At 33.5% G+C, this 25519-nt stretch overlaps 2 protein-coding genes across 8 annotated transcripts in view; one reads left to right on the top strand and one right to left on the bottom strand.

Moving 5' to 3' along the window:
- Positions 1-25519, bottom strand: part of Mhcl (Myosin heavy chain-like) — a 70669-nt gene that overhangs the window by 35043 nt on the left and 10107 nt on the right. For 4 of the 7 annotated variants that reach the window (XR_012717829.1, XM_075288778.1, XM_075288779.1 and 1 more), the window contains exons 5-9: positions 12614-13006; positions 12355-12541; positions 10834-11000; positions 9283-10773; positions 8683-8871 (exon numbers count right to left, since the gene is read on the bottom strand). Coding sequence is in view for 6 of the 7 variants with exons in the window: in XM_075288778.1 (XP_075144893.1) it covers positions 8683-8871; positions 9283-10773; positions 10834-11000; positions 12355-12541; positions 12614-13006 (2427 nt within the window). In the remaining variant the exon portion in view is untranslated. Of the gene's footprint in view, positions 1-8682; positions 8872-9282; positions 10774-10833; positions 11001-12354; positions 12542-12613; positions 13007-21089; positions 22092-24873; positions 25187-25519 lie in introns of those variants that run through there. The other 3 variants (XM_075288787.1, XM_075288781.1, XM_075288782.1) reach the window with 2 other exon arrangements.
- Positions 4874-6729, top strand: sxe2 (sex-specific enzyme 2). Its single transcript, XM_075288789.1, has 3 exons — positions 4874-5144; positions 5222-5465; positions 5530-6729. Exons 1-3 carry the CDS (start codon positions 5093-5095, stop codon positions 6371-6373), a joined length of 1140 nt encoding a protein of 379 aa, XP_075144904.1. The 5' UTR covers positions 4874-5092; the 3' UTR covers positions 6374-6729.

The following is a 25519-nucleotide window of genomic DNA, read 5'->3' as shown; positions in this document are numbered from 1 at the left end:
TACATACGGTGAAAAAATTTATATTTTCTTTAAATAAAATTTTAAAAAATATACATATATATCCTTTATTTTTAGTAAATTAATTTGAAAATCAAAGTATTTGTTAATTTTCAAGAAGATTTTTTTGGTGTGGGTTATAAACAACAACAAGAAAAAGGTTTAGTTAAGAGGTAAAAAATACAGGGGTATGTAAACTTGTTTGAGACTGTGTAGTTCTCTTAAATAAGAAGTTCAAAAACAAATTGAATTTAAGTCCGATAGTATCTAAATTTTTTTTCTCTATTCGTGCTATTTGCAATTCCGAATATCGGAACATGGGGGTAAATGTGGATACACAAATTAATAAACAGACTTTCTTCGAACAAAGAATGAACTATGGCATGGTTAATATGGCCATGATTTGGCGCCAATAATTTTTTACATTTAGTTCTTCTTTCGTTTAAAATTTTTTTCGTTTAAACTTTAACTCGACCTTTAAGGAAACACTTCTTAAAAACTTTTCTTTATGTAAGGCCAACATCAAAATTTTAAGATCTTAAAGATCATGACAAGCCAATACAATAACAATAAGTTTAATTTGAAGATTGAACAAAAATTCAATAAATTAAATTTTCTTTCTGTTTCATCTCTTTTTTAAACCTTTAATCTATTTGAATCAAATGGATTTAGTTATACTGTTATTTGATGCTTGATCTATGGAATATAATTGTTTTTACATATAATTGTCATTTTCGTTAATGGAAAAAACAACAACTGAGCTTTAGAAAAACAATTTTAAAAAATCCTTACAATTGTTGCTTGCAATTATCCCCTATTGTAAACCCTAATCTGGAGATGAGACTTACCAACATACGATCATCATAAGAAGACAGTCTTGGCGATAACCACATACAACCGCATATGAATACAGAAAAGATTATGTAGTGATTGAAGCAACGATAAAATCCAATAGCCTGTATGTCATGTGGCATCTGCAAAGCTCTGAACACAAATACCTCTTATTTAGTTTTATAAAAAAATATAGAAAGAAAAAATTCCATCGAAAATCCTCTTATGTGTGATTCAGCTCTTCGGGGATTCAGTGTTTAGACATTGCCGCTATTGAACAATGGATACTTGTCACAGCCGTTGAGGAGTCAACAGGCTGCAAGGAATGAATGAACCCAGCGAACGCAGTTAATATATATTTTGTTTTTATTTAATTTTTATTTTATGTTTCTATAATCTCAATTCGATAGTGAAAGTGGTATGGCAACTATATGTCCGAGGCATTTGTCACAAGTGGGAATGTAATGGCAAATGCTAGCATTCACAGGAACGATTAGCTGCTGTTTTAGCCATTAAGATATATTTTCATTCTGCGAACGTGAGTGGAATCGCACATGGTTAATTGAATATATTTTGTGGCTTATTTATTTGCAAAGTATTTCGATATTTTAAATCTCTCAGACAAGTGAATCTAAAATGATGTGACAATGCCTCAGCGATAAGTTGATGGTGATTTGCTACAAAAAATTCACGCAATAAAATCGACTACGGGGACAAAAGTTTTTTTTATTAGGATTTGGATTTTGGTACCTTTTCGGCTAATCTTTTTATATGCAGAAATAATCTTTTGGTACATGATAGTAATCAGGTATGTTATGCGAAACCATTCGTTATAGGTAAGTCATTATTTGCAAGCATACGGTATTGCTGTGGTTATGACACAAGAGCTTTTAGTAAGCATTTGTTTACGATATAGTATATAACGAATTTTATGGTAACAGATGTCGTTAGCCGTATTGGAGAATCAAAACTAACATGACAAAATGTTGTCGTATATAATCAATATATATACCTCCTTGGAGTTTGGCCTAACCGGTGATTTATCTCGGGAACATTTGTACACACAAAAAATTTTTTTCTGATTCAATCACGAAATTAATTGATCCAATTAATTTTTAATTGAAATGTCTTCAATCACAGAAATGATAGTATCAATTAAAAAATTAATTGAAGGTCAATTAAAAAGTTAATTGATCCAATTAAAAATTAATTGATACTATTATTTTTGTGATTGATTTTTGTTTCAATTAAAAAAATTGTTGAATCAATTAAATTTTTAATTGAATATTTTTTAAAACTCAATTAAAATTTTAATTGGAAAAATTTTCGTGAATTTTTTTGTGTATATGTTAGACGAAGGATGTTTTTTAATTATATTCACACATAGACCAAGGAAGGTATAGACATCTCAAGTGAATTCACAGCGCTGTAGTTTGTCTGCACACTGTAGAGGGCTCTTTTTCGTCTGCAATTGAGTGATTTTTTAATTTGGCTTTAATTTGTTTTCTTTCCTTTGTTCTCTCGTTGAAACACCAAATATTGTGAAAGTTTATAAAATACTATTCATCCACACCTTTTTTGTAATGCAAATTGACTAATTTATACGGTTATTCTCGTTTTCCAAAAATAAATTGAGTCACTTGACTGCGCAATTGAGTGGAATGACTGCGCACTGCAAATAAACAAAACCATGGTGAATTATCAAGGTATGTCTCTATATTTTCTTGGTCTATGATTCACATTCAAAAATTTGCAAGCATATTTTTTATATCTATTGTATAAACTATGGACCTTTTTTCCTTCAGTACTGGATAAAACATTCGTATGAAATATCTATTAAAGGGAGCCACCGTGGTGAAATGGTTAGTTTTCCACTCTCAACCGAACACCAAAAAGTCTTTCAGCGTTGGTTTATACACTCTCACTAATGATTTATAATATATTTTCTTTCGATCATTCCCTCCAAGTTATATTAGGTTAGGAATAGTGGCAATCCGATATTTCAGCCACTTGGTCTGTTCAGTCCATTGAGATACAGTGGTGAAGTTATTTTAGGAAAGTGTATCATTAATCTTATTTTGCACTTTCAATTTTGGCTTCCACTCGTGAAACATAAACTTAGTACTGTCCTTAAGAGGAATTTAATAGCAATAAAACATCAAACATAATCACACCTACAGATTTATAGATAAAAACTGAAGTATTACATTTTTATATTGATATACATAAGTAGCTGATACCGGTACGGTGCAATTTTGTACATGTTAGGCATAAAGTAATAAACCAGAAAATGGGGGTATAGTAATGTCCACATAATTCCACGTTTAAGGGATCCTTTAATGACCCAAAGCCCTTTGTTTTTTCATCATGAAGTTGTTCGAACAACTATGAAAACAATTAAATTAAGTACAAAAACCTGTACATATTTTGTGCACTGAACAACTACCAAGATGGTGTGCTAGGATTGGATTGTAGTTTTATTGATTCATTGGCAATCGCCGCTACAACAATGGAGAGCTATGTACTCGCTCAAGACGTCAATAATGGTATGTTAGGTAGGTAGTAACTACCAGACATAGCTACTCAATTAGTATAATAGAAGCTAGTGCAAGTCTTAATGTAGATTTTAATTGCAACAAAATGACCTCAACACAATGCAATGACATTTATTCGGATGGTTGGATTTGCAGTGGTCATTGACTCGTACAATGGTATTCTTGTTATCACAAACATTAAATTGATTTGTATACCCAATATGTATATACATATATGTATTTTACATTTATTAGATTGTACCGGTAAGTATTTTGAAAGTCTTTACGTGCTACATGCCAAATTTTAACAACAAAAAAATTCTTAAAGATGTAATATTGTGAGCTTTTCAAGGAAGTGTAGTAATACTATTCGTTTAGATCAGCGATAGTCAACCTGGTCCCTACCGCCCACTAGTGGGCGATACTGACTTTTTGGTGGGCGATATGATTTTCTTAGTTGTAAATGTAGAAGCTTACAAGGCAAATTCATTTTTTTACTACTTACACACACAGACGATGTAGACAGAGTTTCGAAAATGGCGGATAATAAAAGTTGTGGCAACATAAAAAATACCTCTTTTATATCCAAATATGTGGAAAGAGGTATTCAAATTATGAATACCTTTACCTACCTCATATTTAGTCGAATCAGGATTTAGTTAGCTGTTAACCACATCATGAACAAAGAAAGAAACCGCCTTAATATTTCTGAAAGAGGAGACCTTCGTTATTGACGAAAATAGAACCTGATATTAAATATTTAATTTGGCAGCATCGGCCTCAGGGATCCCATTAAATACTCAATATTTCACTATACTTAATTAAAATTACTTAATAAAATGTAAAAACCTAATAAATAAAAGCAGTTTATCAATAAACAACACTGTGGATTAGGTGGGTGGTAAGAACATGTTTCTAATACATGTGGTGAAAAAGTGGGCAACTAACTTTGCACTCATCGTCTAAATCAGCCGACACATCGATCTCATTTCTTTGCCCTGAAACATTTAATAATCGCTTTTCAAGAATAACAATTGGAAATCAGCTTTGAAAAAGTACCTTTTTAACCCACAAAGTTATTTTTCTCCTTCTATATTTATTCTACAGCTTTAAACTGCATGACCATTTCCTATGAAACGAATCACTTATAGCCATAGCGCCGGCAGTCATATAGTGATTGAAACTATTTTGTTAGAAGCTGGAAATTCGTATGCTATGATTTTCAAAGATCCTGCCATATGTTCATCATGAATTCTATGTTTAGCCTAATATACTCGTAAATCATCTCTTCGAATGATCTCAGATACTCACATGTGTATGTTCCCTCATGCACAACAGCTATACGTTTAGATAGATTAGTAGCAGAAGTTGCAATGTGGATGTGGAAGTGTCTTAAGAGAGTAGATGGAACTGTAACAGATTTACCCTTACACTCGGAATGTTTCAACAGCCTCCTCAGACAATGGAGGAGATACGTAGACCGAGTTGTTTGAGTTTCAAACGAGTTGCAAAAAGTCTCCACAATGTTCTTTAACTAATGTGAAGCCTTTAGAACCGATAGCATTTGTTGTCAGTACGCGTAACGCGATGGTTGTTTGCTTTGCCTTATCGGCTAACAAGTGGTAAAGTGTGTGTGTTTCGTTTTTAACCGTGCTTTGGTGGTAGCAGATCAGAATTCTTGCAGATTGTATCCATTTGCATTGCAATTAGTGTTGCGAAGACTAGAGACCATGAACACCTACGCTTTCTGCATTGTGCTTCAAATTGGATTATATTTCGGTGGTTAGTATTGGTTAGGGAAGTTTTGGAAAAATTACTCAATATTTTTTGCTTATTGGCATAACATTGAATGATGACAGGAGCATGTGCATCTGGATTCTCCTACAAACAGAATCATTGTGACATATCCATATTCAGCGTTATACAAGACATGCTGCGTAATGAGGTGAGAGCTCTGTTGAATCCTCGTTCACGTTACTTGGCCAGTCAGCAGATTCGCTATGACCTATATACTACATTGAATCCGGACGAACGACAGATTTTGCAGACCGGAGATGTTAAGAGATTGAGAAGCTCTTATTTTAATCCCAAATGGCCAGTAAGGTTGGTGATTGCAAACTCCCAGAATATAATACCCATAATAACTCAAAAAACATTTTATTTGTAGAATTTCTATACACGGTTGGGCAGGTAAGAGTACATCCTGTTCGAATGCTGCTATTAAAGATGCCTATCTGACCAAGGGTAATTACAATATCATCATTGTGGATTGGAGTAATATTTCGCATGACATCAGCTATCCAAGGATATCACAACAATTTTCTGAAATCGCTGCCCACATTACCAAATTCCTTCGGTTTTTGCAAAAAGAGACTGCCATTGGATGGAACAATATTTACTTGATCGGCCATAGCGCCGGTAGTCATATATCAGGCCTAACGGGCAAACTTTTAAAACCGAACGAAGTGGGAGCAATTGTGGCATTGGACCCTGCCGGTTTGGCCCAACTTGGTTTGCCAGCTGATTTTCGCTTAGCACCTGATGATGCTGCCTATGTGGAGAGCATACATACGGACACAAAGCATTTGGGCAATCCGAGCACTGAACTCAGTCATGCAACGTTCTTTCCCAATTGGGGTCAAGGCCAGCCACATTGTCCAAATGCTACTGCAGCCGAATTCGATTTTGCTTGTGATCACTTTGCGGCCTTGTATTACTTCGTTGAATCTATACGCCAACCAAATTTGTTTGGAGCTTTGAAAGTCACACCATCGTCTTGTATCAAAGACCACAATTGCACTTGCCACCAGCAATGTGAGGTAGCAAATGAATGCTTAGCAGACGTTTATATGGGCGGTGAACCATTGGTACCCAAACATGGTGTATTTTATCTGAGTACACGACGAGACCCACCATTTGGATTGGGGGAAATTGTGCGAATAAAGCCATCTAGAAAACCAAATTTCTTAGAAAGTAGTGTCCTACCATATCAATTATTGCTGAGAGGTTGACAGACCTATTGTAGCTTATATTCAATTGTATCATTTTCATGATTACAAATACGTTTACATTATTATACTTAATGAGCTTATAATTAATTCATTGGGCGAATGTTATATTAAAATTGCATATTGTCCAATTGGTGTATGAAATTGTAGCATATAATATAATTTTTCATAAACTGGTCTATACATATATCATACAATTATAAAAACTGGTTTATTTAAAATTTACTGTTATCGATGATCAATTTATGGGAATATCTGGCTACACAGAAAAAAATATTTTTTTTTCAATCACAAATTTAATTGATAATACCACCAATCGCTAACGCCAATTAAAATTTTGATTCTAGTATTTTTTGCAATTGAATTCGTTTTGATTAAAAACTTAATGGAATCAATTAAAATTTTAATGGAAAAATAACGTTCAATTCCAAAAATGTCCTCCCAAAGATGTTCTTCATTTTAACTACACAGGAAGTTCTTTTAATTCAGTTTTTTATAACTCGCTTTTTTCATAGTTTTAATGGGTAATTTTAATTCTTTTTTTTCAAATAGGGTAAAAACAGAGTAAGATTTAATAAAATGGTACAAATTATTCAAATTTTGTCGAAAATAATGCTAAATCCATTTAAGAAAAAATTTTGGATTTATTTTTGAAAATACTTGAGGTCAAACATAAAAAATATAAAAAATGATTTATTTGGCACAATATCACAAAATTTTTTAATCCACATCCAAAACACTGAATTCTTATCACACCCTAAGAAGTGATGCAAATTCAGTGCAACGGCTGTTGAAATGGTGGATATCCGTCCTATGGCAAGCCCATGTTAAATTCATCGCTTCTGCGTCAATTTTTTTTTTATGAGATGTGCTTATTGTATTTACATATCGAAGAAAATGATACATGTTTTTATACATATGTATATAAATATATCATATTTGAGTACCCTGATGGTAACTAGTGCATTTCGATTCTATTTTCATCCTTCTTTCGAACAGGATACGATACAGTGTGAGATACATCATATAGAGAAGTATTACCAGATTAAAATTCTCAGAAATGTCATTAGGCTTAGTTAAGGTTTCAGTGAACCTCCAGAAAATTTTAAGCACCATTTTTGGAATAGTCAACTAAAGCAAAATATCTGTTCTTTTAGATGTTGATCACCTGTTATTTTTGCGCGGCTAACAATTTCATTTGAAATAGTTGCTTCGGTCGATTGATCTTAATTAAATGTATTTTATTACTTATTTTGTAAGACGTAATCGATCAAGGAAAATAAATTACATCTATTTTGCAGTCTTGGTTCCCCACCACAATTGCCTTTTGAGAAATAACAATAAACTAAATGAACTAATGATAAATACAAACAAATAATTTCTTTCGGAAAATATCATCTTCATAATATTCATAAATTACCCTTTTATCACTATATCAGCATTAAATTTAAAGCAACAAAAAATTTACCAACTTTATTCACAATAATATGTGATATGGTATACTGCATGCAAATGTGGAGACTAGTGATGTACAAGTGACACGAACGAACACGTGAGTCACGCTGATGGGGAACGACATGAGTTTGCGTCATTAACCAACTAAATGTCGTCCGTAAGAGTGAGTCGCGAAAATAATCTCGCTCACGAACATGATAACGCTTAAGAGTCAAATTCGGTTACAATTTTAGTGACACCTACGATGTAAAGAGTTTAATAACGCTATCAATTTTAGGCATGCTCACGTTTGCAATCATACAATACTCATACAATTCTAGGATTGTCCCTTTATCTACTAACGACTACCACATTATTCTCGTTGGCAAAGGGTTTTCACCATTATATGCATTTACACAAACTCAAAAGTAAACTTCAAATGTAACATGAATGAGGCGATTTTTCGTGAGTCACGAGATTTTTCGAGATTCACGACATATCTGATCGTGAATGTGAGACTTTTTGAAAGTGATTCGTGTGTGAGTGTAGATTTTTTTTGTGCGTGACTGTCAGTTAAATATTATTTACGTGCACACCTCTAGTGCAGATCACAGGTAACTGCGAAATCCGATAATTGTTAATATTTCTCTCAATGTTAATTTAAGACGCAGAACGATTTCATCGTTGAGCATGAAATCGTTCTGCGTCTTAAATGATGTCGAAATCTTATTTCCTAAATGCCAAATCGAGTCCGATATATTAGGTATAGTCTAATTCGCTTCAAATATAAATGTATTCATTTCGTGGAAATCGTATGACACGTCAAGTAAGAATTATTACACGAAACTTATATGTAAAAAGTATCAAATAGGTCTTACCTGACTTGGTCCTATCCTATAAGTAGCAGGATCTATTTCGTTAGCTGATAAGATTTGCTCAATTACAACATCTTTGCTACACTCTCCCGCTAAAAGCCCAAAACGCCTCTCGAATTCAGCCAATGGTACTGATTCTGGAAAACCTAATCGATGTAGTCTAGCAGCATCCAAAATCTGTGATCCCCTTAACTGAAATAAAAATAATAAATAAAAGCATTAAAACCAATGAGTTTTCCTTTAACCAAAGTTAAAACATAATCCCCCATTTTCCGATATTCGGAATCGCAAATCCCACAATTGTGGGTCGGCACTATTTTCTTAATTCTAAAACATTTAAACTTAAAATTTGGTAATATAGGTCTCTTTAATGAGTACATCAATTCAATTCAAAAAAATCAATTCAAAATAAGATTTAAGTCCGAGAGTATCTCAATGTTTTAGTTATAAGAAATATAAATTCGTGCGATTTGTGATTCCGTATAGTCAAAATTGTATATATTGCATCGAGCCGACTAAAGAAATAAGGGGCTAATGACTGAAATTAAACTAAAATGGGGGGCTTGTTTGGACATTTGTAATTTGGCGAAATTCAATACTTACTTGACTTCTCAATAGTGGTATGTTGACAAGGTCTTTTACACCTTGTAAAGCTGATGAGTTGGGAGAGCCGTTCGAGGAGTGACAAGAATGTTGACCAGCATTGTGCTGCAGGAGATAACAGTGTACGAAATGTGTTCCAGTTCGTCGTAAAGTGTCTATAATACCATCCACGGTAAATTTGACTTGCAACATAATCGAATTTCTTTTAACACCAGCCGAAGTAAAGGATCTCCGAATACTTGAAACTCGCCTTAAGGACTGTGTGCCCTCTAGACCAGCAAATGAGCCACAAAAAACAATACCACCAGTGCCACGGGTCAAAGAACCAATATATAGACGGTTTATTTCATCGCGAGAAGAATCTTGCAGCAACGAACCTGCATTGCGTATAGCTGGGTGTTCCCGACTGTTGCGAACCCAACTATTCACGTTGTACAGAACGGGGTTGGTTCCTTGTAAATGCTGTAAAATAAATTGCTTTGGTGCAGTGCATTTACGTAGTAGTGATTGGTGTTCGCGATCTCCATAATGGGAGAATAATCTCTCCAGGAATGTATCATCGTTAGAATTGGGATACATCGATTCTTCGTCCAACAACCAAAGCAAACCTCGACGATCCTGTTCACGTAGGTCCCGTTGCGACGAACGAACCACATGGTTTTGTGGAGCTTTATCGATTAGAGCTATAAGCGGTGCTGGATTCAATTCGGAAATACATTCGGTATCAATCTCCACCAATTCCTGAGCATAACGATCCCTGGGAGCGACTAAGGTATTGTGATGGAAGAGTAATTGCAAACGTTCTTGCAAATAGTTATGCTTAAGATCTGACAATGTTGCCCCAATTTGAGAACCACAACTAGCAGGATTTTGAAAGCCTGGTGTATCGACCAATACAATGGATGCAATAGTATGTGCAGCAGTACAAATTGTTTTATTGATCAATGCAACCACAGCCGCTAATGCTTCGGAATACAAGCCAACGACTAATGAGTCCAAACACTCCCATGCTTGCTCTACATTATCTGTAGCCGCCTTAGAAGGAGATGTACTGCCCGATGTGTTAACATTAAATGCCGCCCCCGTTAAATCCTCAAAGGACACACCCAGCAAAACTGCAGCTTTACGGGCTGCCGAAGGATTAGCAAACTGTGTTCGAGCAGTGGGACCTGCGCCAACAATTGTTACCCCTGCCAAACCCAAATGATAGATGGAAGCAAGTATACTCCATATTCCACGCACTGCCTTCGGATCAATGTTCAGTGTTTCAAAAGCTAGCGTAGTTCGCATGAAGTCTGCTGCAGCCCTCTGTCGATCTTCTAGTTTTTGTGATACCGACACAAACGGATGATTATCCTCCGCTGGAAGACTATCAATTTGAAGTTCTTTTTGAAGTGAACCAGAAGCACCTGCCAACAGTCTTGACATTATATGGAAACTATATTCGTTATTTAACCGTCGTCCAGCTCTCTGCCGCTCAGGCAATAATACCTTAAATGAAACAAAAAAATCATTGAAAAAATTGTATTATCAACAAACTAAACTTTTTACCTGCAACGATGCTGATGCAATTTGTCCAGATTGATCTATATCCAAACTTAAAAGTTGTGTCATTCTTGTCGCATTCGAATTCAAACACGTTTTAGTATTTCCAAAAGCTTCCAAAATATTATTTATAGAATTAACCTTTTCAGCATTTAGGAAATTATTTGCGGACCCTTTAATAAATTAGATTGGACAAAGTATATATTATGAGTTACAAGATCATCAGCATGTTTCTTACTAAATATCAAAAATCGACTACTATCAAAATAATCCAAATTTATATAATGAACTAAAACAATTTTTATAAGTTTTTAATTTGATCTCGACAAGCCACTTTTACACTACTTGTTGATAATCCTTTCTTAAATATTAGTTATTATCATTACACCCACGTATTATTAACAATAATTTATCGTTATAAGAACAACAAATTAACTATAGTTCATATTTATGTATATAAATTTTATGTAGATATATAGCTTAGAAATTTTGCAAATATATATGAGCGGAAAAATATTATAAGATCGATCCCTATAGGGTTTCAAGAAAAAAGTTAAGATAGCTTTTGTTAGTGATTAAATTTAAATCCAAATGTGTATAGAGACCTTAACAAATAAATCGATACATTAATGTATTTCTGGTAAATAAAACAATTTGGTGGAAATTGGGGATGGCAAACAATACTAATTAATTTTTTCATTTATTTATTTTAATTTACAATTACTTATTATTCGAGCTTTATGGACATATTCGATTAAGGAACTTGATCAATAGAACCATTGAAAAGAAAACGCCAGATACAAATCTATACACGCCTAGACTGTACATGTTTCCACAGCCTTTAGTACAGATCTGGCTGGGCTAGACAACTCAATTTTGAGTCCTTTATGCAAACTTCTTATGGAGAAAACATTTGGGAATTTTCCTCTTACAAATTGAATCATCTTTACTTCCATTGTGCACCATCTTTTCATGTAGCTACAAGGCGTGTATAGATTTGTATCAGGCGTTTTCTTTTCAATGGTTCTATTGATCAAATTCCTTAATCTAATTTGTGCATAAAGCTCGAATAATAATTAATTGTCAATTAACATATCGTGCATTTGGACGTTAATCGCCTGTTTCAGTATCAGGCTAACATGCAAAATATAAATTTATTTATTTTATTCATTCGCAATCGACTTTTTTAAATATTTGAAAAAATCAACTTTTGTATAATCAAAACTTTTCTAAATACTAAAAAGTCGTGTTGACCACTTGGACAATTCGATTTTTCTTCTTTACAAGATGACTTTTGTTATTATTGAAGGTATCGAATCGTCAACTAATTGGCTTTTGTACAAAATTCTTTTTATATATTGAAGTCCAATTAATTAACATTTGACTGTTTTCCATATAAACTAAACTAAAAAGTGTTAAACATTTAATTTTAAAAGCAAACACACATCATTTTTTTGTGATTGGACCTATTGTACATTGTGCACCCAATAAAGTCTACATCATGGGAAAAACACTTTATACACATACCAGCTGCCAACGCCAAATAGTAAAGTGCGTGTTTGAAACTAGTTGTTTTTCCAGAACCAGAACGTCCCATGAAGATTAGACTTTGATCACGGCGAGATTCCAACATTGCCCTGTAGGCGGTTTGTGCCAGGGAATATATGTGTGGAGGCATATCTTCAGTTTTGCAGCCACGAAACATGGATACCACCTTAAAACAAAATATAGCAAAATTTACAAAAATTGTGCCAAGGCGGTAACAATTAAAAATGTATATAAATACCTTCTCTGAGTATAGAGACAAAGGAGCCATGGGATTGACCACCAATAAGGTGGGCCCAGCTTTGGTATGTATTAGGTTACTGGCGAAACGTTGGCGTAGACAATGTAATACTGATGCCTCATTCAAATGTTTCAGTTCACAAATATCCTCAACCAAATCCAATGAAGAATCATTCTGTTTCTCAATGTCGTCCTCGTCCACTGTCATTTCTTCGCCATTATGCAGTAATTGAATGACCACTTTGTGGGTATCCAAATGAGCCTTGGTTTGTGGTAGTCGTAAAGCAGCACAGAATCCTCCACGGTGTACCAACCACACGCGGTCGCTACTACCATTCTTTGCATCAGTGTCATCTTGTGAATTTTCATGTTGTAATTCATTTCCATGGCGTGACTGTTAAATTAGACAAAAAATAGGTTGTTTATAAAAAATGTGCATTTGATATGTGTTTTGTAAAAGTCATTAAAATGTATAAATGTACTGGACAAATTATAATGATCAGCAATTAATGAAATCTATTTTATGCTATCTACGTAGACATGAATATCAGGACTCAAATTTCATATAACCTGATAAAATTGCGTCCTTTATACGCTCAAAAAGTGCAAAAGTTGCTTATGCCTTGAGACTAAATAAAAAATGTATCAAAAAGAATAAGAATTCTAGAATTAAGACAAATTGTACACAGAAAAAAAAAATTCCGTAGTTAAACTAACGCTAAATTTAACTTATTTTTGTTGGAAAAAAATTATTTGCTTGTAGTTAAATTTTATTATTTTTAATGAAATTTTCCACAGCTTAATGAAATCTTACTTTTTTTAAGTATGTCTCAAAAATTTTATGAACTAAACCTGAGTATAAATAAAGTTCAATGACCGTACACATAAGTTCAATATGAACTAAAACAAATGAAAAATTTCGTTCGATTCCCAAAAATAGTAAGAATGAACTACCCAGCAAAAAAATTTGGAAGTTCATCCGAAGGCACAACTCTAAATGCACTTCCAGAGGATGCACTCCCAATGATGTTTTTCATTTTAACTACCCAGGAAGTTCCTTTCATTCAATTTTTTATAACATGCTTTTTTCATACTTTTAATGGGTAATTTTAACTTTTTTTGTTTCAAATAGGTTAAAAACAGAGTAAGAATTCATAAAATGGTACAAATCCTTTAAATTTTGTTGAAAAAAATTCTAAATACAATCTGAAAAAATTGTGAAATTCTGAAGAATTTTAAAGTCAAACGTTTCAGACAAGCATTAGGATCCATTAAAAATTATAAAAAATTATAAAAATTATTTATTTAACAAAATATCACCGAATTTTTTAATTTACATCCCAAACATTGAATTCGGATCACAAAGAAGTGATGCAAATTCAGTGCAACAGCTGTTGAAATGGAGGACTTCCGTCCTATGACAAGCCCATGTTAAATTCATCGCTTCTGCGTCAATTTTGCACCACTTCCGGATCCAAAAAGAACATTTTCATTACATTTTTGGCGACGCTTTTTTAGCTGGGCACTGCATGGTTAAAGTGGTCATGATTTGGCGCCAATGATTTTCTTCTTTACTTTTAGTTAATTTTTTCTCCTATGAGATGATGTAATTTCGTGAACTGCAGTTAAAAAGTACAACAGGACATTAAAATTTCCTGGTTTTAACAACGCTTTGTGGAAATCTCAAAATGTGGAGTAAAATTTAGTTCAATTTTCGTGCGAGGTAGTTCATTCTTCCTATAAAACAGTTTACGTTTTTTCGGTGTAATTATTAAAGATCGATCCAAGGTCTTTGCTATATGGTATTTTTATTTTTTAAGAGCAATAACAAACAGTAATGATTTTACAAAAGGTACGTTCATCATATCGATTTTGTACAACACATGATCTTTGTCTGTACCATAGGCGGAGGAAATGGTTAACTTTTTTATACCCAGCAGCAGTACACTGAAACCGGTTATTATAAGTCAGTGCATAATTTTGGAACAGTCAGACAGTAGATCGCAATTTTCATTCAATCATCCTGAAACTGGGCACAACGATTTTTAATTTTGGGTAAAGGACTTTGTTCTTACAGTTCTTTTTCCGAAAAAAAAGTTTTACGCCGAGTAATTCCAATGGGGGGTTTTCCGCGGTGGTTTATCCTCTCTCAGTAATGGTGGTGGCATTTCTGAGTGTTTCATAGTGGTTTAACTGTAATAAGAAACACCGTTAGGACTCGGCTATAAAAAGATTTATTATTATTAGGGTTTTCTCTCAGGAAATTCCAGGGGGGTTCCCCATTTTCGCTCCCGCTTTTAAATGCGTTGTTTCCAGGAATTTTTTCTTTACAAGATTTCATAGAAAATTGTAATATTAATACTACCAAAACATATTTATAGTATCATTGGGTTATTATGGTCTACACCCTTAAAAAAATTGCTTCTGTAACATATACCCCAAACACATTTTTCTTCAAGCATATATATTTTCAGAATTGGTCCAAACAAAATATTGTTTGTATTGTTCAAACATTTTATGTTTCACCTTAGGGCATACATTGGTAGAAAACAATTTTAATGATATTTCCTTTGTGTGGATATATTTCTAAGGCGCCAATTGGTTACATCCTTTATTTTACTTGCAGCATACTCTCTAGGTCTCTCTTTCTAAACACATATATGTTTATAGGCTATTTCTAAATTAATGTATGCTTGCATCGAAGCATATTATATTTACAAACATTTTATGTCCCAAACATAATATGTTCTAACATATTAACATATATGTCCCAAACATGTTATGCTAGTTTATGAACATTATTTGCTTGCACTTAAAAATATTGTGTTAAAAAAATTGGAATTCCAAAAATATAATTTTTACACCCAAATATATGAAAAACAGTCTTTTTCATCCCTGTAGGTACAGAAAAATATATAAAATAATTTAATTGTTCTCAGTGAATCCCTACTTGGATCAATTTCAATTAAAGTTATAACTTGGACCAATTAATATCGTAATTGAAGACAAAAAATTTTCACAATATCAACCCGATTTATTTGAAAATTCGCACAAAGAGTAAAAATGATATTCTGACGATGTGTGTTCCATTTGAGTGAAATCGGTTCAGATCTAGATATATCTTCAATTTATCGTTCGATGTGCACTTATAAGACGCAGATTCAAAAATCAATGTTTAGCTCATTGACAAATGACAATCATTTAGATATGTTATAAAAACATAAATCAAAAAGAAAGTAAAAAAATTACAAATTTAATTAGTTAATAAAAAATCGTAATGTACTGTCTATTAGTCGAGACAAAAAATCATCACCACCTGCGACATCAATATGTACAATATACCCTAAGGACATATGCATTTTTTGACAAAAGAACCATTTTCGTATTTTTTTATACCAGTATCTAAGTGGAATTTCATCCTCTTTCACTGTCTGTTGTAAAGTTTCCAAAAAGTAATTGTGAATAATTAGCTCCGTCCTCTATTCAATCTCTAGAACCTAATTTTCTGTACAGATTTGGTTCGAAATACGACAACCATTCTATTCGATATATTCATTACACTCCATAGCTGGTCACACAAGAATGCCACAGATGTCATACACTCATCTTTAATTCTGAATCTACATAGGGTTTTTGTGTGTAAGTGAATGCATTAGAGAACTCCTTATATACGCTGTGGAAAACATCTATTTTTGGAGTTGAAAGCAATTTTCCAAACCATGATGTGTGGAAAGATATAAAGACATTTGACTTTATATTCCTCTAATTAGCACTATATATAAATGATGCCTTTGCGGCATACAACTACAATAAGACAAATATAGTAGCAAAAAACCATATTATTTTTTTTTTGATTTTTCGTTAGTTGAAAGATGGATATTTTTTAGAATGTTATAAAATATTTTCATTACAGCAGCTGAAGTCTTTTTTTCATTATTTTCAGATATAATTAAAGCAGATTTACACAAAGTTCCAAGTTTGTATTATGTCACCATTTTATAAAACAGATATATAAATATGAAATATGATAAAATAATCTTTTCTGTTTCAATCACGAAATTAATTGTTTCAATTAGATTTTAATTTAAAGTGCTTCAATCACTAAAATATATTAACTGTAGCAAAACATTAATTGATTTTTTCGGTACCTACTTTCAATTAAACTTTAACTTTATTTGATCCAAACATTAATTGATCCACTTAGTCCAACGCTTTTCTAGCAATAATACACTTTACAATACACTTAGTCCAACGCTTTTCTAGCAATTCTATCCCTTGATTAAAAATAGTTTTCCTCAAGGTCTTCAAAATAGTGGTTTACAACTGTAATTGCATCTTCATTTGAGGTAAAACGCTTGCCAGCAAGGATTGTTTTTAGATTTGGGAACAAGTAAAAGTCACTGGGAGCTAAATCAGGAGAATAAGGTGGGTGGTAAAGCAACTCGTACTTTAATTCGTTGATTTTAGCCATTGTTAAAACACTCGTGCGTTGTCTTGATGAATTTTTTTTTGTGTTGTAAGCCAGGACGTTTTTCTCGAATTTGTACATTTAATTGATCTAAAGGGTTGCAATAGTACTCTGAATTTATTGTGTTACCCTTTTGCAGACAGTCAATCAATAAAATAACTTTGAAGTCCCAAAAAACCGTTGCCATAACCTTATCAGCCGATTGAATTGTTTTTGCCTTCTTTGGGGCACTTCCTCCAGCTTCAGTCCATTGTTTTGGTTGTTCTTTTGTCTCTGGAGTATAGTGGTGGATCCATGTCTCATCAACAGTTATGAAACGACGCTTAAAATCCATTTTATTTCGCTTAAAACGATCCCAACAAGCTTGAGAAATATTCATTCTTATGCGTTTTTGATCGACTGTTAACAAATGCGGCACCCATCTTGCGGAGAACTTTTTCATCTGTTGTTCTTCATGCAAAATTAAATGGTCTCGATCATTTGAGATGCCAATGATATTAGCAATTTCACGCACTTTTATTCGTCCATCATTGGATTCCATATCATGCACTTTGGCTACAATTTCTGTTGTTGTTGCTGTTTTTGGACGTCCACTACCTGGTTCATCTTCAATGCTTGTACGGCCACGTTTAAATTCAGCAACCTAATTTTTTACTGTTGCATATGAACGAGCACTTTCACCTAACACATTCACCATATCATTATGAATTTCTTGTCCCGATAAACCTATTTTATGTAAATATTTATGTATGCGTCTTTTTTGAACACCTCTTTCTATATGAAGGAGTTGCCAAATCGAAACAAAATTTAACATGTGTTCATAACAGAGATGGAAGTTTCCAAAACACTTAACTTTTTTCTGTTTATACCGCGCTTTTTGTGCTAGGCTAAGAAGTTTCCGAACTGCCCTATGATTTAGGATTTGAGTAAAAATTTAAAATAATCTTTTATTTTTTAGTATAGATAATATTTTAATAAAAACCGTACAAATCTTATCTTACCTGAATTTATTTTTAATTTGATTAAAAAGTATGATTGAATCATTTGATTACATTTTCAACTTCAATTAATTTTTTAATTGGAAATATTTTAGTGATATTTTTTCTGTGTAGCCGTCCAATGACCACACAAATATGAGTGTTAGTTAATACATGGCAAAAGAGTGCCCTCATCCGGCAACATAAAAACACCAATAACTAAAACAATATGCATATGGAAAAAATTGTGATTTTAAAGATAGATTGACTTGGTTGATTCTCCACATATGTTGAGCCAATTCAGGTGGGTCGCTTGCAAAATGCATAGGAAATACAAGAATGGAAACACCATTTTTCTACCGGAATATTGCTCCACTACATAAAAACTATAAATTTCCCTTTTTTATTTAAAATAATAAGAAAATTTTTTAGTTTGGGTTAAAATATAAACATTTTTCCGCAACAAACCCTTGAAAAGACTAATATTTTCATTTTTATTCAAATTAACCAAATATAATGTTCTTTTTTTAATTTATATATCGTACCAATACGAATTCTGAGAATTTTTCTGAAGAATTTAGTGCTTAATTGTTCTATATTTTTGAAGACGCGTCTCAAATAGGGCTGTCACTCGGGATCGATTTTTATAAATTCCGGGATTCGGGATTTAAAAATATTCAATATCGGGATCCCGGGATTTTTTTTCGGGATCCCGAAATTTTCGGAATTCTTTAAATATTTTGAGTAATAACTATCTACAGCATCAAAAAATTGCAGTACATTAATCACATTTGTTTTAATTCAATTTTGTTAACAAAAGAACATAATGCGTCTTACAGTCTATAAGTTTTTCCGTACGGAATGTCTGTGTTTGTAAAGAATCTTACATGCAGCAGTATCGATTATGCCTTCGGACTTAACTTATAATGTGGCCAATATGTGGGATATGTTCGACATCACCACTGTCGTCCGGATAAACTTATAGTCTGCAAGGTGCATAAATGTAAATTAAAAAGCAATTCTAAATATAAACACAAAAATAAATTAAAAACTATTTCATATTGCTTTCGTACACAACAAAATATTTTAAGGATTTTCTTTTATACTTCAAAGTTTTAAGTAACATCGTAAAAATATCAGGGCATCCAAGTTCCATGAGATATACGCGACCTTATCTTATTTTATTGCGGATGAAGAACATCTCTCACAGTTGGGATCCCGAAAAATCCCGGGATTCAAAATAAAAATGCCCGTCCCGAAATCCCGGGAATTAATCCCGATTGACAGACCTAGTCTCAAAGCAGACAACCTGCAGAACTCTGATGAAGATGGTCAAAAAATGAACATCAGCACATTGAAACTCTCGTGCCACCTTCAATCAATCAACTATACAGAGTTATGTTACGACCAAGGATAATAAATAGCATAGTTGAAACTGTACTCAATCAGTTTAGAAAAGGTACTTTTCTAAGCCAAAAGGCGCCTTTTCATTTGTTATATTCGATCTACAGCTTAAAATGACAGGGCTGTTATGGAAGAGAGCCGAGGTTACTGGACACATAAATATCAACTTAATTATCTGTATTCTCTTCATAAAAAATCAACCACTACCTATAGGCTAAGGCATATTAATTATTATAATTATAATTATTATAATTAATTAAATTATAATTAATTAATATGCCTTGCCTATAGGCGTTCACAAATGAAATGTTGCATAAGACTTGTGGAAGTGGCGAATTGAATGTAAAAATAAACTCTTTTGGATCAGTGTCCATATTTGGATTTATGTATTGAAAGAATTTTAAAAAATGTACCAAATGCATTCGACGGGTACCACGGTACTTAAATTGTACCGGAAAAAGTGTCAACTTACGACCCAATACTAACTATATTTGCATAGCGAATCTTTAGATTTAGATCCCATTCGAATGTACATTATGGACAGACTTACCAAAAGCCTTTTTTTAACATACAAACTCTGTGTGCTATCGCCCGATGACAAATGTTCTTTCTTTTTATTATAATTGTTGTTGTTGTTATTACTTGACTCGTAGTATAGTGTGAAGGCATTTATATTACCACACAGTGTGCTATGTCCATGTCAATACAAAGAATCTAAAACGTTAATATTTGTGCAATACACTCGTCCATAAATGAGAACTTCCGCCGCATGAATGGAGGAGAGAGTTAAAGAATAAGAATAAATACTAGCAATTGTACATAAATACCGCACATCAATTTGAGTTTATTATTGTGGACAAACCAAACTAACCTAACATTAGTTCTCAAAAAGGCAATCGAAATTACGTTATGTGCCTATTTCATAGGAAAATTAATTCGACATTTACGCAGAGTACCATTCAAAGTCGAAACTTTGAAAGAAAATAGAACACCCATTATCAAATATTCTTGGAGGTAACATAATTCAAAATTGGTAAGCGATTACGTTTAAATGGAAATCTGAGGAAAGTACTTCGCTGCAGCATTACCAAGATCTAAATTGTAAGCATGGACCAAAATCTAAATTGTAATACATTCAGCAAACAATGTAGTTTGCGAGATATAAAAAACAAATGTATTAGCCCATACATTTGTTTTTCCACGGTGTTTCCATGAAAATCCAGCGTATGTTATGCGAAACGGTCATTATTCTCAAGCGTATGATATCTCTGGAAGTAAGTAAATGTAAAATGCGTACTTTTGATTCAAAAGTGCCTGAAATTGATAACTTCATGGTATTTTTATTCCGTAAAGAGTTATACAAAATACGATTTATATTGGTCTATAGTATAGACCCCATCCCCATATAGACTCTGCTTCCGATTTTATTTCGAAGAAAATGCAATTTCTATCAGATCTCTCTGAAGTTTACTCAAAATATTGGATAGTCGAATTTATCTTATGCTAATACCATTAAAATATTTTAATTATAATCACACTTTTAATTGAGCAATTTCTAAAATTAATTACAATTAATTTGTTTAATATTTCCCCAGATTAGTAAAACAAAAAAACTATTTATGGCAAACCTTTTTAATCGCCTCATCATAATTCCTGTATAGTCCACATCCACGTGTTTGCATGGAACGCTCCCATAATGTATGCCATTGAACCGTATCATTACGCCTTCGCAAAGATGATCTGAAAGTTCGATTGCCCAGAAATGTTGACGGAGAAGGCGATTTGGCACCAGCGGCTGCACTATTCCATGGCGGTCTAATATTAGATGGTGTCGTAGTTGGCGAATTACTTGATTTGTTCGTACGAAAACTACGATTTTTTTGGGTTCTCTCGAATGTTGTGGGAATGGCGTTATTATTACATTCAGCACTCTTGTCACCCTCGCTGTGTAGACGTGTCCTTTGCATAGAACGCGTACTCGACGATCTATTGAGAACATTCGGTAATGCAGAATTCACTTTACAATTTCTCCTTCCCAGCAAGGGAGATGTAACATAACTATCACTTCTCTTCAAATTATGCACTGACACCACTTCATTGCCATACTTTGTTATAACATTGCAATCTACTGACAGAGTATCATTTCTAATAGCCGATAGATTGGTATTTAATGTCGATTTTTCAGAACCACTATCACTTACAGTTTCTGAGCTGATACTTGTTTTACGATGCCACTTATCTGATCGTGGCGGAGGTGTGGGTCTATTCAATTTTGATTTCATTGTTCCACATGCATGGGCCTTTCCTGTACATCCTTTGTGGAAAGCTGGATTTAATCCAGATCCAGGATTGTTAGGTGTAGCTGGTACTATGGGAGAGCGAAGAGTATGCTCGAAACTCTTTGGCAGAACAAACATGTTCAAAAATATATCTCTTTGCTGTCAATTATGATATTTGCACTGGCACTTGTTGGTTGTCTCCAATCGATCATTACTTAATTTCAATGTTTGTAAGAGACAATGATTAAAAAAAATTACACACACGCACATAAACACATATTGCTCTTTGAGTAAGTTTCGTCGTTGTTCATTTGAGACAACTTTAAAATCGTCTACTAAAACTGTATATTTCTATATAAAAAAATCAAGATCAAAAACAACGCCAACGGTAAAAATAACAACATTTACGATTATTTAATTGTGACTTAGTTTCAATTGGAGCCAATGAATGAATGGTGAAAACACAAAGCACAGACAGTCGTCAGCTATGGTAGTAGGAACAAACGCAAGCAATGTGGTTACCAGATTTTTATTTATTTATTTTTTTCTTAAATTTTTATTTTAAATAACCATCAATCAAAATATTTGCCCACCATCAGAATTCAAGTATAAACAATCGATTGGCCCTATTTAGGGAACAAAAAAGACGAGCTTGGTCTAGCTCGATTAGTCGAGGAATCGTTTCCGACTTTCGTATACTGGTGGACTCGAAAACTATTTTTTTTCTAAAGTCGGTACACAACAGTTGAAAATGCCAAATATAAGAATATGTCTCTCCACTATGGAAGCTTGACATTTAATTTTTAACATGTCCACACATCCATTCTCCGTCCATATATAATGTATGGATATCCTTAATAACAATGAAATTCTAAGACGATCTATCCATGGTCCTTCGTCCTTCTCACCACTGTCATTAAGCTACAACCTGTAATCATTGAGCCATAGCCATCAAACTTCGATGTTCGAAGATGGTCTACAACGTCCAAATTTGTTGCTACAGGCCAAATATAAACCGATTTCATTTATTGAAGGCCTAGAATCCCTTAGAGCCTCCGTATAAACCGATCCACCAATTACACTACTTGAAACTGTGCCAGTATTAGTAAACAGTTGAAGACTTCTTTGTAGGGCCTAAAGTTAAAAAAAAAACACCACTCATCGAATTGGTGCCTTTCCTATTCGGAAAAAGAAGCAAACCCTTAATACTTAAAGAAAAATAGATTGAGATACCGCTCTTTAGTACATTACCTAGGGAATACAATGAAGGGCAACAAAAATCGTTTGTCAGCATTAAATCCCTCTACAAAAATACAATAAATCCACTATTTCAAGACTCTAATTTCAAATCTGACAGCACTGGCATACCTTCAAGCATAACATTAATCTATAATTGTCATTATGAACTACTACAGCAGCCAACTTGCAATGATCATAACCTTGAGTTAGGCTTTGCTTAATCGTATGTCTGCGAATGAGCCAGTGAGTTGAGGTGAAACGAAGAAAAAGCTAAACCTACTCTATCTGAAGCTCGGTGCTTGAAGTTTTGTCCAGATCTAGGAAAATACCTACTCATTCATTCTGACTTACGTAAATACATACCGCCTGTGCCAACATTTGTTTGATAGTCTGTCTGTATGTACACAAATGTGCGAAATATGAATATCGTGTTTCAAGTAATTGTCATTTGTAATCTTGGACATTGCATATATTAATTATATGCATAGGTGACGACGATGTATCTTAATAACTTAAAGGCACGAAGGCTGATATAAAGTTGTTAACATTGCTATTCATAGACACTGCATCGCCAGCAAGAGGATAAATGTTAATAACCTACATAATAAATCAAGTCAAAAGAAACAACCCAACATTAGAAGGAATGTTAAAAACAGCAATAAATATATTCAAAGTTCTCCAAAAATGTGTAGAAAAATATCGAAAAAAATGGAGGTCAATTGGATCATCCAGAATTTTTATATCGCCAATGTTTGCAACAACAAATTACAATTCACACTTCACTGTAGGTTAGGTAGAGTGCAGCCCGTTATTCGACCGTTCAGTCAATGAGTGCTGTCCCATTCTAGGGTCCTCCTTTTTATAGAAGATATACTCCGGCAACTGTGATATACTCAGAAATTTATTAAGGTGGAATTACATATCATGCGTTGATGGATTCAATTTTTGTTTTCAAAGATAAATTCAAACGGACGGATTAGCACATGGTATGTAATTCAACCTCTACAGAGAGGGAATAATCCACCGCTGAACAACTTTTTGGTGTTTGTTCGAAACTTTGGTTGAATCCGTGATGCTAGGCGGGCATGGTAAACTTTTTTTTTCAATCTAGAAATTATAAATATATAAATTCATTACAGAAATTTCATCCAAAAGGACTACGAACGAATTTTTACGCCACGCCACCACTTCATGGTAATATATAATCAATATTGTTTTGAAATTGTCAGAAAGCTCTTCATGTTTCCGAAAATGAACTAGCTGGGTATTGGATGAAAAGGAAAGATTCAGGGGAACAATCTTACAAAACCAAAAGAGATCTTCATTGATTTAAAAGATGTTTTATTTTACTTGTAGATAGTAATCGCATCAAAAAATTTACTATTCAACCATGTATTCAATTATTGCAATTAGTTTTCTTCTCTCATCTAGTTTTCATCCTTAACAACTTCCAAATTGTCATTAATGTAAATTATAATATAATCCTGCACTGTACAGGATTGTATTATAATTGCTGTGTAGGCACTAAATAAAATCAATAAGTAGTTAATTGTAATTCTTCTTGGAAAAACAAAATGACTTGTTCGCTTTAACGAGAGCAAAAAGTGATCGTAATAATTGACTATTTAAGTCAAGCTCTAATATTGTGAAAACATTCACGTAACAAAACCGAGCACTATGGTTACGCACATCTTTTATTTATCTTCACTCAAATACGATATTTTTCCACGTGATTAAAGGAACAAAATAATCTTGTGATATTAGACTCACTGATGAATATCTTGTAATCTCTTCGATTACAAATACTTGATTATGGGATCTTATGTAAATTGATAGACTGACGACTTTTGTGTATTTCATTCATTCATTTATTCACACTCAATCATTCACTAACTCGTATTTGTCCTTAAACCGACCGGAAGAATTTGCCCGAGGTGGTGTTATTTTCATTGGTATTTCAGGTCAATTACTGTTAAAAATGCATTTGCAACTGTGGTACAACACAACATTCTTCATCCCAATGCTTATTTGTCTGAATCAAAGTTATAATCTTAGTCTTGAATACACACAGAGGCGATCGCATAGACAACGTAGATATATCCATGTAACGGGAGGAATGTCTTCTGTATTTCTCTATTTAACACGAGTGTGAACTGTTGAAGAGCGAATGTCAACGTTTTCAGCGACATGTATCGTTCATAGTCGGAGGTTTGGAGTATACTGTTGTCTAGACAATTGCTTAGCACGAATACAATCCGATCCCCATCCATGCCATCAAAGCGATCAGATCACTGCTTGGCCATGCCAGTTGGTTAGGTGGCTGCAACAACACAACACATAAAGCTCTCTTTTAGTGCACCCCTATGTGCTGTGTGGGGCAAACTTTGTTGACGATTTGTTACCGTGTTAGATGCAGTGTAGAAGAAGGGACTTACACTAGCATAGGTTTACATAAGTACAAGTGAATGAGATGTTTCATTATTGCATTGTTAGAAGTTGTTGCAAAATAATTCGGTGCATATATGAACTTATTCTCTTGG

This window comes from Haematobia irritans, chromosome 1 (genome assembly GCF_050003625.1).
Source record: "Haematobia irritans isolate KBUSLIRL chromosome 1, ASM5000362v1, whole genome shotgun sequence".
Taxonomy (NCBI): Eukaryota; Metazoa; Arthropoda; class Insecta; order Diptera; family Muscidae; genus Haematobia; species Haematobia irritans.
Note: the sequence above shows the minus strand (reverse complement) of the source record. Positions and strands in the feature narration are given on the sequence as shown.